This window comes from Neodiprion pinetum, chromosome 5 (assembly GCF_021155775.2).
Source record: "Neodiprion pinetum isolate iyNeoPine1 chromosome 5, iyNeoPine1.2, whole genome shotgun sequence".
NCBI lineage: Eukaryota > Metazoa > Arthropoda > Insecta > Hymenoptera > Diprionidae > Neodiprion > Neodiprion pinetum.
The window spans coordinates 32,558,844-32,577,990 of record NC_060236.1 but is presented as its reverse complement, the minus strand read 5'-3'; the positions used below and the strand labels follow the sequence as shown (position 1 = coordinate 32,577,990).

General features: G+C 39.5%; 1 protein-coding gene across 8 annotated transcripts in view; it reads right to left on the bottom strand.

The window, feature by feature from the left end:
* The window catches only part of LOC124218570 (Calcium-independent receptor for alpha-latrotoxin), a 247,395-nt gene that overhangs the window by 54,269 nt on the left and 173,979 nt on the right, over window positions 1-19,147 (bottom strand). For all 8 annotated transcript variants that reach the window (XM_046625134.2, XM_046625130.2, XM_046625131.2 and 5 more), the window contains exon 2: window positions 18,302-18,433. In XM_046625134.2, the coding sequence (XP_046481090.1) occupies window positions 18,302-18,410 (109 nt within the window). In that variant the 5' untranslated portion in view covers window positions 18,411-18,433. The remainder of the gene's footprint in view (window positions 1-18,301; window positions 18,434-19,147) is intronic.

Sequence of the window (19,147 nt, the reverse complement as noted above, 5' to 3'; positions counted from 1 at the left end):
GTAGTTCCAGATCCAGTGTAGAGACGTCCTTCTTCTTCCTCTTCTTCCTCTTCTTCTTCTTTTTCTTCTTTTTCTTAAGTTTCTCTTTCGCCTCCAAAGTGACTCTTCGCGATCTATGCCGAAGAAAAGGAGAGACGGAGAAAGAGACCAACACAGGACCTTCTTCCATCTGGATCAGTCTCCCCACCGACCGCGACGACCTCCAGCTACTCAAAGATAAACAAAGAGGTTGGTGTTCATACGCTGTGGACCGTTTTGCTGTCCACATGGCGCTCAAACAGCCACAAAGAACACCGCCTCGCCTCATCGTCGCGGTGCGGGTGGTGGAAGATACGAATAATAGCCGCTCTTGCTACTCGACAGTTTAGATAGAACAGATTTAAAGTCGGTAGTCACGTGTCGTCGTCTGTTCTTAGTCAGACTTTTATTTCGTTGCAATTTTTTTCTTGACAAGCTCAGCTTCAGCCCCCCTGTGACATAGAACTTGGAAATTGGTTAAGACTCTTTTGTAACTGACTTGGACAGGTTTGTGAATGTTTCTATTCCATTGTTATTGAGGTGTGAAAAATCAATTTCACAATCCCCAAGTGATTGGTCCTCAAATGATGTTAAATTTGATATCTGGAGCATTCCAATACACTTCAACCAAACTGTGGCTCAATTTGGATGAGAAGCCACAAATGAAAGAGGAATAGCTATAGGTCAGCGAATAAGTGGCGAAAGGACGAGGAACGAGCCACGATATGAAACCAACGCAGTAAACTAAGCAAGACGAGAAAGCCACGAGAGAGTTTGGATCTGCAGGGGTTTGTTTAGGATGATAAACTCCACGCTGCGAGGTGAGGCCAGGCGTGTTTTCGCCAAATAAAAAATGGCAGAGGCAAAAGAAGATGGAGGAGGATGAGGAAGGGAAAGAGGTGACCGCGTTTTTCCCGGCTCAAAGTCCTTCCGGCGTAACGTTTCCAGAGTCAAGTGAGAAAAAGTTGTCTCATCTTCATCTTCTTCATGTTCATCTTCTATTTCTTTTTCTTCTTCACTTTCCCGGTCTAGAGGGGGTTTAAAAGAGGCCAAGTAAAATTGAGACGTCTACGAGTCTCGAGTCCCGAGTGATTGAATGGGGCCCCACGACTTATTGTACCGACGGCCACATAGGACGGCAAGAAGGTAGGACAGGGTGCAGGAGTAAATAATGGGATATACCGAAAGCCAGGAGCCTGACCCGGGCCAACTTTTGGAAACGCACAAATCCATTCCGTGGGGTAAAAGAGAGGAAGAGGAGAAGAAGAAGGCTCTGTTCTCTCTTCGTTTTCATGTATACCTACGTTTTATACAACACAGTCGAGACTATAAACGGCTGCATCCATTCAACACTCGAAACAGCTGCTCCGCTACTCTGCTATGTTTGTTGACCCAAAGGCATTTTCCGAGGGTGAAGAAGAAGAAGAAGAAGAAGAAGAAGAAGAAGAAGAAGAAGGAAAAGAGGGACGACCCGATTCTGGACCGGCATAAAGGTCCTCTGCCTCTATAAGAAACCTCGATCCCCTGGACCTTCCGTTTTTCATCCCCATAAGCGAGGTCGGATTCCGAACTTCTCACTATTCTTTTCTCGCTCTCTACATACCCTGACGCCATTTATGTATTACCACCAGGTGGAAAGGACTGGTAAAGTATCTTTCGATAGTGAAATGGAATCAGGATGAACGTCAGACGTTCGTAATAAGAGACCGTCTAACCACCGCAGTATGACTTAACGCTACATCAAACCACCGTTTAAAAGGTCAGATCAACCAGCAGACAAATTATTTTTGTCAGTGATTCACGCGAGGATTGAAACACGAAAATCGCAACGGGTGTTCCGTGTTTCTTCTTCTTTTTGCCCGTTCCAAGGCCTTTTTTGAACGTCACAGTCATATGATCGCAGGACTTCGGATTGGACTGCAGATGAAGGGTAGAAAAAGCTCATGGACAGAGGAAGGTCGTGTGCCATGCTCGAGGGAAAAGAGCTCGGGTGATTAAGTTTCCTGAACAACCCACTTTCCGGGTTTAGGTACTTCTCTTCCTTCCTCTCTCTTTATCTCTCTTTCTCTGGTCGACGCGAAGGACGGGATTTAACCCTGCGTCGCATACACGCTTCTAGCGAATCACCGACGATCCGCGAATAACTGCGTACATGTGCAGCGAGTCTCGAATCGCAGATTGCAGCGATCGCTGTTTCTCTCTTTTCCCGTCTCTTCCTCTATCTTTATTTCTCGTTGTTTCCTCACGCGAACAACTCACTCCACAGTTTACGTCCAAAAGCTTTTCCCTTTCTTTCGTTCGTTCTTTCTCTCGTCCTTCCTCCCTTTCGCTCTTCCGCCCCCCCCCCCCCCCCCTCCCCCCGCCCTGATGTACGGTTGCCGTGTTTCTGCGTTAGCGGTAAAGACAAGTGAAAATGAAATGAAAGGATAGGAGAGGAGAGAAAAAGGATGAGTAAAGCGAGGATGAGGGAGCGAGACGGAACGAGAAGGGGAAGGAGGTCTGTCAAGCGAAACCACCGGAATTAACGTAGTAATTAAAATGCACATGGTAAGCTGCGCCTCCGACGAAGACGAGAGAAAAGAGTGAGAGGGGGAGGAGGAACTGTGTGGATAAAAAATATGGCGGATGCATACGTATACAAACGCGTATATTTATGTATACATACTGCATTCTGTGCTATGCCACCGCGGGGGTATAATATTTGTTTCTTCAACGTTGTGAATATTCTTTTTCGACTCATCCCTCTCACTCCGTCTCCCTCTTTACTTTTCCCTTTCTTTGTTTATACCTACCCCTTATACAAGAGGTAGAGTAAAGTTGTAACATAACAGAAGCAACCAAACACATTCAAAGCTTTACTCTAAGACCTGCAGTCTGCTCCTAAACTTTTGTACAAACAAAGAAGAGGAAAAAAAAAAGACACAGAAGAAGAAACCCTCCATTTAGAGATAAGCTCCTTGAAATCGTGAATTATACAGACAGTAATGAGCCTTGTGCAAGAAAAAAAAAAAAAGCTTAAACTTTTTCCCCAACCACTTCACTCCACCTCCATGAAAAATTATTCACTTGCCTTTTGTTTGGTCGTATTCAGCCATGTTCGAATATTTCTAGTTAGTCTTCAAGTTGTGATTACGTCGTCAAACCGACGAACGGTGAAAATTCAAGGTAGCATTACAATGTTTGTTTTGTTAGTCCACTTTGCCATGACAAATCAGTTTCTAGATAGTTCCACGAATACCAAGTTTGCACCAATATAAGTGTTCTCCAAGGATTGGGTACCGAATTTGATGGTGGTAGGGAAAGGCATGATAAAACCAACCGTGGTAGGTGAAGATAACATCAAGTAAACAGAACGCGAAGAAGAAGAAGAAGAAGAAGAAGTCGAAGAGAAGGAGATGAAGGGAAAAAAAATGAATTGACAGACTTTGTAATTAATTGGAGAGGTTTTTTCTCCACCGCATTAACATATCGAGAACCGCGCCTGTAACTCCGTCTCGCCGAGAAGAGGATTAAATGCGAATATGCGAGTATACGTCGAGTGTGCGTGGGCCCGTCTCATACGCATTCGCGTTTTTAAATAAACGATAAATTAAGCCCGTGATCCTCTTGCGCGTATCGATCTCGTTGCGCTCCGCAGGTACTAAAAAGCAGAGAGAAGGTACAGCTCCGCGCCGAGTTGCACGTTCCGCTTCTCCTCCATTCCACGACTGTGCCTGTCTGGCTGACTGTAACGCGTTTTAAAACCCTTCAAGATCAGCAAACGACAATGAAAAACCCGTAACGCCCGGGCGAGCTGCTGAACCGCGGTGATGCATGAGGAAGAGAAGAAGAAGAAGAAGAAGATACGATACTGTGTAGGTACTGCTAAAGAGAGACGTACTCTACACACGACGTCGATCAGTCGCGACTCGCTGATGCGGATTAAGATACACCCTGTATCACATGTCACTTTCCAAATACAGTAGCGACGTTTTTCCCTGGCCCAATCCTTTCTGTTTTACCTCGTTTTCATCCTCTTCATCAACGCGAGGATAGTACCTTATATACTACTTCATCATCGTCAAAGTGGTCAGAGAAAGTTCAACCAGGCCAAATTCTCATGATTGAACCACAACTGTTCACACGATCAAGTGATACTTGGTACGAAGGTTCCGGTGTTGATAGAATATGGAACCACTATTGGACCTCAGACGTTGGATTCGATCGACGACGATGTTCGAAAAAACAGGTGATCCAGATATTAGATTCCAAGGATAAAATAGTTCTGGAAACTGATAAGACTGCGATGTCTCTTGGGATTCATCACTGACAAAATGCACCGACCGCTGAGGTATATTTTCATCATCCAGTTTCCAACGTAACTGAAGGATCCTTGACCTTTGAATTGTTCCCCAAGAACGATGATAATCCGTAACGATATTCCGAGACGTAAAGAGAGTTCGTTTTAAAAACCCACGCTAGGGGGAAATTAACCGGGACAAAGGTAGGAGGACTGTCCTGAAGCAATTTCGCGTTGGGTTATAGAAAGCTACACCTACACGTATAAGCTTTTAGCATTCAGTGCATATGCGGCAGAGATAGAACCGTACCGTAGACCTCGAAATGTTATTAGTCCAATAACAACTCTATGGGACTAACAACACACAATGGAATCTCTCTACCGTTTCGCCTTCGAAGTTCTGGGTGAGAATCCACGACACCAACACCATCGTCTGCCTGCTGCATTTGTCCATTGGAATCGCAGACGCGTCGTCGTAACGTTGGCTAGTCAAATGGTGAAACACAACGTATAACTCGGTGGTTCTAACCGACTCTATATATTCCTTCCTCGCTTGCTGCTCGCTCTCGCATCGCGCATAGTAGGTGTAATTTATACGTTGTAATCTGGTACTGACGGACAATGGCTGGTAATTAATAACAAAGTACCTACCGAGGGTCCGCGTTACTATATAATAGATCATTGCGGTCTCATGGATTTGACGTGTGTGCTTGTAGGTATGGGTACAGGTATTATATCAATACGTTCGCGTCCCGCGTCTGGAGTTTCGAGGACGAAAAAATCGTCGAGGTTCTCCTGCCTTTGCGGGAACTCAAACCAAACACGATATTCGAGATGAAATCCTCTTCTGAACTTACAATTCGACGTATTACGCTTTTATCGACGGAATTATAATAAGTAATTGATAAACTATGATGACTTTGTTGATTTATTCACGCGAATGAATCATCATCGAATTCCAATTAAAATTAAAATTCCACTTTGGGAGTAACTCATTAATCAAAGAATCACAGTGATTATCGTGATTATGTTATGTTGCTGTGAACCTATCGTTTTTTACATGAAAAATAATTGAAAAAAAAAAGTAAAAAAAACAGGATACCTTTACAGATATTTCAACGTAACGTAAATCATTCTGCGCGTAGTTTATAAATCTCGCAACGATTAATTAACATTGATAATTCAACATATTTTACGGGCATCCGAATTCGCTTAATCCTGTCAAATCACAGGGAATGAAAATAAAACGAATGAAAATGCTAAGGTAAAAAATTGTCATTTTTCTCTAGCGCTGTCATTACCCCATATTTTTTTGTTCCAAGTTTGTTTTTGCTTTTTTTTCTCAAGTGAGGGAAACTCGGAGAAAGGATGGGGGGGGGGGGGGGGGGGGAATATTCATATTTCGTCAGGGTTCGAAACCACAAGGATGATGAGCCTGCGCGTTGTTTCAGGGGGTGGATGGGAGGTGAAAAGAGAGTGAGAGAGAGAGGGGCGGGGGGGAGGATGCGTTTATTTAAGAGAGACCGAGAGAGATAATAGACTTCGGGCAGACTGAAATCAATAAATAACTCGGGACGAGCCATCGAGATGCGGCCACGTCGATAGGAGAGAGGAACCGAGAAACGTTGGAATTCTAACGAGGAGACCTAATTTATTACGCTGACATTAATTAAGTTGTATATAGGCATGGCTATGCACGTTGCATACATCTATATGGCAGACACGTATAAGCGTCTTTATATGTATAATGGATATATATAGTGCATGCATATTCAAATATGACGCGCCGACGTCAACTGCGTGGAAATATATTTAAAAAAAATAAAAAAAAATAAAAAAAAAGAACAGATATTGTTTCCGCGATATTTTCAAAATCCGACACGATGATCGTAGAACTGTCTTTTTTTTTTCTTTTACTCCTTATCTTGTACTGACTTTTGTATCTGATTCTTTTGTCCAATTGTCGACAAGGGATGATTAAAGGAAGAAAAAGAACAACATCGTTCGATGTTGTTTGGGACTTTCGGAATAGTCTCAGGGTGACCAGAAATATGGGGATATGAAACCCTTAGTTTTCCCTGACATATTTCATATTCTGGTGAGTTACTATAACCTAAATCGTTCAACTTGTCAACTCTATGTTCGATTGAAATTCAATTCGGATTGAAAAAAAAAATATATATATATAATGCGCAGAAGATTCAGTTTGTTTTATCGACGGAGAAAAAAAGTAAACTTGTTACCTCAACAAATCATTTCCAATTCGTATGACAGAAAAGTGATATTTTCGATATTTTCCATGACCAAATTGAAAATCCCCTGACATTTTCAGATTTTACCAGATTTTTCGAGGCTCGTGGCAACCCCGAGTCCGCATATCGTTATTCGCATAATCACAACCGCGTTTTGAATTATTCCTACATGCGATTGCAAATGATACGATAATTTTGTCATACGCACCGCGTACGAACTGCACAGTAATAACCATATGCGAAATGTGGGAAATATTCTGGCATCATTGAATGACAGAGAGTGCCTCTGATCATCTAAATATCGATATTTGCAGACGAATGACGATAATCGAGGATTATTGGTTATCAGGCATCACCTAAACAAGTTCCCAACAGCAGCATGACGAGCTTTCCAGTGTTCATGAAATCACCGATTTCCTATTTACGTATATCGAACCATATTCACCTGCGCAAATTGCAGACGCATGATTTGTTCCCTATCAAAATTCGCCAGATCGGTTAGGCAGCTAGGTACGTACAGTTGTAATTTATTAAAACATTCCGCATCGTCGCACGAATTTACGAATTTCACCATTCTGCGTCATATTGCCTCCCTGTCTGCCAACCCAAATGACACACACATATATACATATATACACATATGTATATACATATATACATACATATACACGTATACCCAACACCGCAGCAGGCACACGTTGAACGCAGCAAGCCGTCTGTCAAAAGCTTTGAAAATTTATTAGCCTCTCGGTGAATTTATTCCCCACATGTATGCGTCCATGTGTAAATATTTATAAGCCTGTGTCTGTGTGACGCACGCTTTGCCAGCGTCTGTAAGCTCGTGTGGCTTGGTGCAAATAGGGTGACAGTCACAGCTGAGAATTCTATCAAATCCTACTACAATCACCGCGGCTTACAGGCGTACATATACTTGTCTGAGTACATAATAATCGGAAAAGAAGAATTTTTGAAAAAATCAGTCAATGAACGAGAAATGAATAAAAAAAAACACCGGACAACTTCGAAACGAATAAAAAATATTCTTTGTTCGCAACAAAAAAAAAAAAAACAACAAATTTATGCTACTTAATTAATAGTCGTTATTGTCACATAGTTTTCGAAATCACTGTCAGATCACCGGAAAGAAACAAATGTATGAATGAATAAAGCGATAATGAAATTTTGCTTCTCCCTAATTTTTTGATTGTTAATAATACTGGTATTAAATTATATTATATACACGAAGCCTGAAGGAAGATTAAGGTAAAATATAAATCGCACGGTGTAGAGGAAAGTTTAGAGGCGTATATAATAAACTGTGTGTGTATGTATGTATGTACGTAAGAAGAGGCAGCATTTTCCAGCAAGTGGCTATATTTTCCTCCTTCACAAATCACTCGGCGGCACGAGGACGGAGGGGAAATGTAATGTATGCTCGTGAGAAGTAAGAAGGCGATCTACCTACTTCTCTAGCTAACGTACAATTTTCGTTGAAACATTTTCCAGAGCTATTAACAGATTTAAAACGAGCAGCGGCCGTTATAGGTTAACGAAATTGGGTATTTATAGACGCCTTTTTGAAATTCTTTTTTCTTTTTTTTTCCCCTCCATTCCACGTTGCCGGATATAGAATATCTGTGAGATATAGTCGAATATTCAGGCAAGAGGCAAGATTTGCAAACACACGCTTGAAATCGGGTGAAATTGGAAAAGATCGGTCGCGACGGAAAATTATGAAACCATTTGAGGATGTGGAAAAATCGTTTCGAAATTCAAAACAATATATGTTTCCTCTTATGTGGTATAAATAAATCTGAACGCATAATTTAAACAGTACGAGCAGTGATAATAAAATATCAATGTTTTGAGAGAAGATTTTGCAATTGAAACGTTGGAAGTGATGTAACTTTGGTCATTTCGATCCGATTCTAATTTTTTTTTTTTTTTTTCTCATAAATCATCTTGCTCGCTGAGCAGATCAAATACAGATCAATTTTCATTCATTCCAGAAATAATTATACTGTACTTGTGAAAAATTTTCAGGTGATCTCTGAATATTTACCATGCGATGATCAAAACGAGACCAAAAACACTGGAATCAAATAAAAGAAACTTCGAAGTTTTAATCATTTTCAACGTTCCGATTATGAAGCTTCTTCCCAAATCGTGAATATTTTTATAGTTTGTGATCTTTCGTCCTTAAAATTTATCAATGATATTTTATGGACATGTCGATGAATTACCTAACCCAATCACTGTTATTCTTTTTCCGAAAATTAACTTTATAGTGCCAACGAGGATTCCATTCGTCCTTAAAATTCATTAATGATATTTTAAGGACATGTGGACGACTTACCTAACCTAACCTAACCTAACTTAACCACCGTTATCTTTTTTCTGAAAATTAGCTTCACAGTGCCAAAAAGGATTCCATTCGTCCTCAAGGATCATCATATGACATTTCGAGGACATGTGGATGAATTCCCGAACTCTAATTAGAAGAGAAATTAAGAAAGACCTGGAGGATTTTTGGAGTTAAAAGGGGAAAGGAATCTGGAAGACTAAGAAGAAGGGGAGAAGATGAGAAATAGGAGGATGAGCTGATTGCGAGAATCAGTTAATGCCTTGATTACGCCCGGGGTTTTGATGCGGTGAAGCAGGTGGAGGTGGGCAGGATAAAGAGAGTCTCGGGATCCGGGATCCGGGAAGAAGGAAGAGGGATACCGAGAGACGCGTTAGAGACAAAGGAGTTTTCGTAGAGTGTAAAGGATGTGCGGGGAGGAGATCGCGTGGGGTCCATTAGGAAGCTGAGAAAGGTTTGCAGGCAGCTGGTACCGCGATAAGAAGACCTCGGCGAAGTACCAAAATCTCTCTCTCTCTCTCTCTCTCTCTCTCTCTCTCTCTCTCCCTTGAAAACCGCGTTTCGCTATTGTGCTCCATGATACCGAACAAAGTTATCGAAACGTAGACATCTTACGCGATGCGCTACACTATGCACGTCATTCCCGCGTATATAATCCAAGCGCTAAGGCAGCCTTAGCGATCTTCTTCTTACCACCCACCGCGAGTGATAGAAGAAGATAACGCGCCTTATCGTTCTCCAGCTAGGCTGGAACGAATCGCGTGGATCGTCAAATTTAGATCCACCGATAAGCGTAGGAGAAATCGCGATCGACTCACCCCTGTGATGTTCGTAAACAGGGTTGAGAAAAAAAAGGATGTGACTCACTGCGCGGAGGGTGGAAATTTTCAGCTCACCCAAATCTCGCTTCGTTTCACCAATTGCAAGCTGAATTTATCGCTCGAATATAAAATAACTAAACCGCAAAAAATAAAAAGAAAACAAAAATAAACTAACCAAAAAACGCGACGACAGATTTTCCAAAGAGTTTTTCTTATTTCACAAAATTAGAAAAGTAAACTTTTCGCTTCGCGTTTGAATATTTGGAAAATCTACATTCCTTGCTGAGATACGTGTATTCTTGAACAAAGAGGTTTTGAAAAAGTCGCTGGAAGGATGTGAAAAGATTAATAAAAAATAATTTAATGCCAGAATGAAACTTCTAATCTCAATTTAAGATTTAAATTAACTTGAACATTCTTTAATATTAATTTTGCTGTACAAAAAGTTTTTTGAAAATCGTTCGTCGCGTTCGAATTTTATTCGATATTTTGATTGGTCCGGGTTTTTTTTTTCGGTCCACCCTGTGTAAAGGAACGCAAGTGTTTGGTAATTTTCAAGCGAAATGAAGGGAGGATAATTTACATTCTCCGAATTGACGAAAGGGATGAGAAAATCACTTTGTTACCGAGACCTTCCCCAAGTCACCCTTTTTTAATTTGGCTAATTTTGACATTCTGATTTTCTTCAACTTGATTGAGATCACTTCCTTTGAAAAAAAAAAGTCAATTTCAAACCCTTGAGGCATACAAAGAGTGGTTACAAAGAGTTTTCGGGCAGCAATCGACCCTGAGAACAGTTCCCGTATCCTTCTGGATCTGCGACAGATTCCAGGTTTGAATTTCGAATCCCCCTAACCTCAACCCCATTCCGCAATCCCCAATCCCAATCCCATATCTTCTCTAGGAGGGATTCAAGATCTTTCGGATTGCTGCTGACCCTCGCGATTTTCGAAATAGTCCGCAAGAGTTTGACAATTTTAGCGGGGGGGGGGGGTTGGTATAAACGTGCTCACGGGGAGTTCAGAGCCGGCTGAAATTACTTCTCGACTCTGACAATCTTGAACCTGACGTAAGTCGTCTTGTTCCTCGGTATTTTCTTTCACCTTCTAAAAGAAGGCGTACAAAAATGAGAAAGAAAAAAGATCGACGTTCATATTTTTCATCGTTTTTCAAACATTCTACACATTTTCGATTCATCAAAATCGTAACGCTACAATTTTCAGTCCCACAAAATTTTTGTACCCGTGTAGATTTAAGATCGTTATTACCCTACGAAGTGTAACGATAAACCGAACCGAGTGAAGAAAAAAACCTACGATCGGAAGAAGGGTGTTTGGGGGTGAGGGGTGGGAGGTTGCAGAGAGAAAAAAAAGTCGTAGACGCGGAATGAAAAGACGAAAAGAAGCGGGAGGAAGGAGGAGGAGGGAAATAAAGGAAGAAAATGGCAAGTCGGTGATCCGACACTTATACCTTATACCCCTTATAAGACGGGGCACGCCTTCCAAGTGACCCCAAGAGCAAGTCTATCGGAAACTTGGGGAATGCAACTCAGCAGATCTTTACGTCCCGACAATAAACTCACCCCCTCCATCCCTTTTCCCATATACGTCTCCCCCCCTCCCCGTTCGACGGACTCTTTCTACCCTTGTCTCGTTCCATTCTGCACCCTTCGACGACGCGAACTTCATCCCTGCAGGACATAGCACCTCAAATCCCCATGTCGATATGCTTATCGGAGCGTCCCTGAGGCAGTAAAATATCGAAAATAGATTCCCAGATATGTTTAGAGGGATATCGGAGACCTGAAGGGATGAAAGAATCAGTTTCAGCTTCTCATGATCGACCGAAGGGATGATTTTGATAATTATTTGAGAACGATTACTCGAGGATTGTGAATTTCAAGGCGGTGGTGACACCATCGTCGAAAGTGGAACACTTGGATTACAAGAAGGTTAGGAAGGCGATCGAATTGTTTTCAAAAGCAAGTTTATATACGTTACCCTCACCCTTTTTTGGTACTCGACCCTTTCAGTCACACATTTTTCAACTCAATATTTTGGCCTGAATTTTAATACACGGGGGTTTTTGGGGTCGCTGATCACGAATCTGAAGTCAGAATTTGACAATTTCTAGATCCAAGATGGCGGATCCGATATGGCGTATGTAAAATCGAAAAAAGCTATCAATATTCGATGATTCCGGCCAAAACTTGTTACTCGTTGGTTTTGGGATCGCTGATCACAAATCTGAAGTCAAACTCAACAATGAACTGTGATAAAGCTTGGACATGGAAATTTTTGAGGTTCATTGGACACCGAGCATCCGTCCCATTGCGACTGAAAGCGTTAAAATGTGGTAACCTGAACAAAATTTACAGGCTCACAATCGGTTCTGCTTTGGTGAAACTACCTTTTGTACAATGACCCGATAAGAGAGAGAGATATCTACGTACGGCCAGGTTGGCTGGTATAATATACGCCGGTAAAAGGGAAAGCTATTAGCACTGCAGTGGTGGCAGGGTAGAGTTGAGGGGAGGCGGATTTTCCTGTGGGCAACTTTTAATTAAACGTCAATCGAGGTAAAAAATATCCTTGCCTGCAGGACCGAATATGAGTGATGAACGACCCCGTGCAGGGGTTGAGGATGGAGGATGGAGGTTGGTGGATGGTGGAAAAGAGGGAGGAAAGGCGCTACTGCTGAGGGTTTCGCCGTGGCTATTATACGTGTGCTTTACATCGCGCACTGTGTGGAAAATACCGAGGTGTGAGTTTCGACAGCGACCTCATCACATTTGTTACACCAGCCACCGTTTAATGTGTATGCAACAATGGCAACAATGGCAACGACGTCAACAACAAGAAAATAAAACAAAATAAATTTAAAAAAAAAAGGGGGGGGGGAGGATTTGGGAGGAATTGGAAAAAAAAAAAAAATTAAACTTTATACAATATCAGGCGAGGAATTTGATCGGCATTCAACTCACTCAAAGAGATCGATAGGTTTGTGTGTCGACAAAGAGAAGTGAGAGGGGATGAAGAAAATGAAATACAACCAAAAAAAAAAGGTGAAAAAAAATTTTTAAAAAACTGGTTAAAAAATTAGGAATGTTATTGCGGACACGTGTTTTTGGGGCGAAAAGAAAAATGAAAACGAGAAAATCATCGGACGATGATAGAATTTTTTCAAAACCCGCAGAAGCGACAGAAAAAAAAGAATGAAAAGAATTTATAAAATAAAGGAATACTAAGAAGCGTATTGTTTACAAATTAACAATGAATAATGTCATATGTATTTTATAGAATATTCTTTGTACCGATGTATATGCTTCAACTCGACAAGGTCAAACCGTATATATTGTAATAAAGTTTGCCAGCTTGAGAATCGTCCCAGACTCTTGCAATAACGTTAAGAGTTTTTTATTAACGTTCAGCGCAACTTGGATGTTAATGGACGTAAGACGGTACTTGAGGAGAAGCAAAAAAAAAAAAAAACAGAGTCCACAAAAGCAAATTTGAGACGGCGAATAAAAACGGTATCATTAGAATTTCGTGACAAATATGATTGGATATAAGCAGGAGTAAAAATCGTGACAGATGAAAGGAAGCTGATTAATTGATCGGTTAAAAAAATAGACATGAAAATCCGTAAGTCGGTGAATCGATGCCCGAAAGCGGAATGCAATAAGTGAGTGTAAAGGGAGGTGAGTGAGAAAATTGGAAGAAAAGGTAAGAATGTAGAGGGTGGAGAAAAAAAAAAAAAAAAAATTAGAGAATAAAATGGCGTAGCTCGAGCGAGTAAACGTAAAGCGATATGTAAATCTATGTAAATACGAGAAGCGAGGATCTGTAGGGTAAAGAGGATGAAGCGGATGTGAGGAGGTGGAGGGGTAAAAAGACGACGACGGTTCTCCTGCGCCCCGGGTTTTGGCATGATATACATGGTCTGACCTAACCTACAGAAGCGTTAAAATTAATCGCGACGAGGGTTGGTATATGTATTATATGTACAATATAACACGTCGTAATGACGATAAAGTTAATTTTTGTAGTATTGCAAGATATACACAGCTCGTAAATCGGCGTTGGGCAGCGAGCATGCCAATTACAATTTCTAACAAGCTTCGTATGAATTACAAATCACAAGAGTAATTACAAAATACAAAAATTTATTTGTAACCGAATGGAAGGAAGGAAGCGAGGTTGTGAATTAAAAAAGTTGAAGGAGACAAGAGTAAAAAAAAAAAATTACAAATTACAAAATTTGGAGAGGAAAGACACAATCGCAAATTACAAAGCTTGGAAAAGAAAAAAAAAAAAAAAACAATTACGAATTACAAAAATAGAAGAAGAAAAAAACAATTGCAAATTACAAAATTTGAGAAAAAATTAATTGTAAGTTACAAAAGTGGGAAAAGAAAGTCAACTACAGGTTGCGATTAGGAATAGATTCAATTACAATTTTCAAAAGTAATTCACATCTTTGTTCGAATAAATCTTTGTTTCAACGAATTACAAATTTCTTTTTTGATATTTTGATCACTTTTGCATACAATTAGAAATACAAATTGTAATTCGTCTATGGCTGTCTATAGAATGAATGTGTTGTTCAATTAATCCATTCGCTTTTTTTCTAGCTTTTTTGTGGTAATATTGATTTTTATTTAGCGATTATCTAGAGATATACTTGACGTTAAATGATTGTCAAGTACATGAGGTAGAGGTGAAATGTTCTGACAAATCGATTACCGCGATTTATTTTGCAAAATTATTCTCACATTGCGAGATAAACGCAAATTTTGATTAAATAAAAAAAACTCATCTTTTGAAACATGTCCAAAACATCTCAAAATCGTCCAAAAAGTGTTTCTTCACTCAAATAAGGACATTTTGAGACAATATTTTCATTTCAAAGTGAATAGATTAGAACAAAATAAGACGCGTGAAATTCAACGTTGTTCCGTTTTGATGAAACTATTTGGAATATATTTTTGATAAATCGCAAAATAACAAAATGACTTGAATTTGAAATAAGGCGAATCCGTCAGGAAGAAAAAAAAAATCTGAAAAATATTTTCGAGCGTTGAATTCAGTATATTCTTTCTTACTAATGTCTAACATAAAATAGACAAGGAGAGCAATGTAAAACACGAAATACTGAATAAATTACTACATATTGATCTCTATAAATAAAGCACCGCGTTTCAATTTGCGCACTGCATAATGCTGCAGCATTGATTGAACTCCGGCGAACGGAACTAAGTAAACTAAACTAAACGAACCGGAAGGAGATGACAGGAATCCAGCACCCGATCCCTTCTCGCCTCTCATCCCTTCCCTTTCTTCTACCCCTTCAGCGACCCTAAATTTAGATGTTTTAGTTAATTCCCCGCGTAAAACTCATTGAGCTTGTCAATCCTGTACAGGGCGCGGCTATATAATATGGATGTATGTTCAAAGGTCTAGAATATACGAGGGGTGAAATCACGCACGCACGTCTCGAAATGACGCGTTGACGATGGGTAAGCAAGTCACACACGTGGGATTTCAATCCCACTGCGCTATGATACAAAAATAAAAAAGGCATCTGTTTAAATATGCTTACACGAAATATGTCGAAAAAAAAAAATTTTTCGTAATTTGAATAACGTTTCTTTGAACTGAAAGATAATAAAAAAAATAAAATAAAATAAAATCATTTGTATAAAACTCCTTGCGTCGTATCAGATCGCGATCGATATTTCGTACGAGGTAAGAAATATCTTTTTCTCTAAAAATCACTGTACAGAACTAAAATCATATGATAACATAACGGTAACAATTAAAGCACATCGTTAAAGAGAACAAATATAATTACACGTAACCAAACATCGTGATTTACCGTGAATTTTGATGAAAATATTTTTCTTCTCGTTATTGGGATAATATCATATTATCTGTAACAACGAAAGAAGAAGAAACGCACACGCGTTGGGAAACAAGAATGGAACAAGAAACAGATTGCAAACTTTGTATTATTTCATTATCGAGGCAGATTCTTCCGGCTCGAATAAAGAACAAAAGGGCGCAAATATTTGGCTTGCATGCGTGTGTCTGTGTGTGTTTGGAAGAGACCGGAAATTACGACCTCTTGAGCAAAGACGTACATACATATACATATATATATATCTATAGTAAGGAAACCTCATATATATATATATATATATATATATATATATATACATATACATATATATATATCTATAGTAAGGAAACCTCATATATATATATATATATATATATATATATATATATATATATATATATACACATACATAAAAAAGAATTAAAAAAAAAGAGGAGAAATATTATCTTTTCTCTTGCATTTTTTTCCCTTGGTTTTTATTTCATCCACTTTTTTTCTTTTCAGGGAGCAAAGTACACAGTTGATTCGAAAACCTCGGCGTGTTTCGGCGGCGTTGGAAACGTACACAACAACGAAGAGGGGAGTATAGAGAAAGAGAAAGAGAAAGAGAGAGAGATAGAGAGGAGGGTAAAAAGAGGGTAAATCCTACCCCTAGAAAAGGTGCGGCAACCCAAACAGTAAATTGTTGGCCACCATGTGTTACCGATGTTACACAAATCTTCCGTAACAGACGACCCCAAGCCGCCGCCACTGCTGGTTGCTGCTGGTGCTGCTGATGCTGATGCCACGGTGGTCGTGATGGTGAGATGTTGCCCCCGGAACACACGGACGGAAGTAGATCCACGCTTGGTTTATGCATATACACGTACGTATGTAACGGTATATGTATGGTACAAGTACACCTCCGAGTTTTCGCAACAACCGGGTGCCCGAGGATTTAACCCTCCTCAGGCTTCTCGTCGACGACGAGGGTTTGCGGGGCGAAAGAGGGAGGGAGAGAAGAGCGAAAATATAAAAAAAAGGAATGAAAATAACGGGGGAAGGCGCGGGAAAATATTACAAATATATTTTTAAAAAAGAAGAAAAAAAAAAAAAAAACACGGTGTGTCTAAGGGAAACATTTCGCGTAAGTATGCTTTTATACACTAACAGCCGGTTGCGAATTCACCCGATAATATTTTCAAATAGTTTTTCGTGGCAAAACCATTAGACGTGATAGAGTTTGTTTTTTTTTTTTCTTATTTATTCATTTATTTTGTATCGATCGTCGAGAGCTCGAAAACTCTTTTAAGATAACTTTCCTCTGTTTGTAAAGAGTTTAATCAGCGTCAGCATATAAGTGTGTCATCGCCAATCCGACTCGGCTTACAAATATCGTAATATCTTCGAAACGTTCGATCTGGTTGTAACGAAATGTATCCTAAATTTTAGCCAGACGTTCTGGCTGTTGAAATGAAAAAAAAAAAAAAACAAAAGTTATGAAAATTGATACGTTAGTTCCGGGGTTATGAAGCGAGCGTATATAAAACGTCAGAGAAACAGAAGAGACGTTGAGTTTCATATACGTGGAGATGAGATGTTGGAAATATGCGTCAGGGGTTTATTTTTTTATCCAGATGTTACTGGAGGGTGGTAGGTAAAAATTGTGATGCGAGCTGATGTTTTCCACCTTATATACACGTCTATATATGTATGTACGTATTTATCGCCCGAACAGCCATTCGCTTCGATCGCACGCTTTTCCCGAATTCAAATCCTCGCACCTGTTATATGTATATAAATAGTATATAACGGCATATCCATAAGCTTTTAGGGATGTACTGGTTGAATTTTTTTTACGAATAAATGATCCGTCGTCCGCTGAAATTTAATGCGCATGCGCTATAATCGGAAAGCATTTGTCTGCCAGGGATACCAACCGCCGTGAACGTAACCTCAAAAATTTTCACACCTGTGTCGGTGTTGAGCTCAAGTTCCAACGAAAACTGTCAAAATTTTTGAGGTTACGTTCACGACGGTTGGTATCCCTGGCAAACAAATGCTTTCCGATTATAGCGCATGCGCATTAAATTTCAGCAGACGTGGACCATTCAGTCTGTTGGAACTTCACTCTGTACACCACCCAGCTAACGTACTACTATTATAAGCTATCTTCAAGGGTGTTACAAGATATAATACACACGTTAGCGAAAGAATTGTACGATATCGAAACGACAAGTGAAAAAAGAGAATTAGAATGAAGTTAGTAACGTTACTGTAACGATTCATACAGTTAAAGAAAAATCGCTACTTCGCATATTTACGACTGTACGAGAATTAGTAAAACATTACGAACAAAATATACTTTAATTTTACAAAATCCAACTCATGAAAGTCATTTGTTTTTTTTTTTTTTCTAAATAGCCCAATAATGTTGATTTTTTAACCCGACGTTTCGTTGCTAACTTCAGCCTGATAAAAGGGGGATTCTGTAACGTTACGAAGTTCAGGTCATATTCTATCGCTTTTCTTTTTCTCGCATTACCATCGCGGTAGAATATCGATTGTTTCAGACCTTGTTCGAGAAGAAACAAATCCATCTATCGCCCTAATTCGAAATTGTCTCTAAAAAAAAGTTGCAAAAAAATACGAAACAGAGTGATTTGAATGTAGGCGGTTATCGACTCACCAGAATTTCTCGCATCAACCGTGTGACTACCGACGAGCAGTTGGAGCAGTAGGAGGAAAAGTATGCAACCTGCAAAAAGGCCTTTCCGCCGAGCCCAACGGCACTCCATCCTGAGGTGTACTTCAGCTATTCCTGAAACACAAAGGACAGAGAATTTTAGTAATTTAGTACATTTTACACACGACTTTTTGCGAGTGGGTCTGAAAAGCGGGAAATTAGAGTAGATCCAGGTAGGTATCATGTATCAAAAAGATTGCTGTATGTTTATTATTACATTTTCAATTCTTATGTTTGTTTGTTTTTTATTTTATTTATTTTTTTTTTTTTTCGAAGACATTTTTACCTTTCGATTCAACAAATTTTCATTTTTTCTCGTCTACTTGCGAATAACGAGCTCAACGACGTTCGCATAAAAAAATTTCAGCACTGGGGGAAAATTTCAATGTAAACTGGATGGTGTGACGTCGTTTTAATATCGTTCTGTACGGAAAATATAGAATTTCAATTTTACACCGTCGCTTTTAATATATTTATTTAAATTCGAGGGCTCGAATATATATATATATATATATATATGTATGGGGCATTCCATAAAATCTAGATCAAGATTTAACATCGATGTCTCGGATTGGCTTTATAATTATATGTATGAAACTAAATGACGAAAAATGCAATTGCAATTTTTTCAGAATTTTTCGACCCGGCGTATCTGAAGTATGATTTAAAAACTTCAAATGTAACGATGTAACGGAATACCTCATATATGTGTATATATATATATATATATGTTCGTATAACATATACTCAAAGTGCAATTAAAAATAATTGGAACCGTCGAGTGAGATA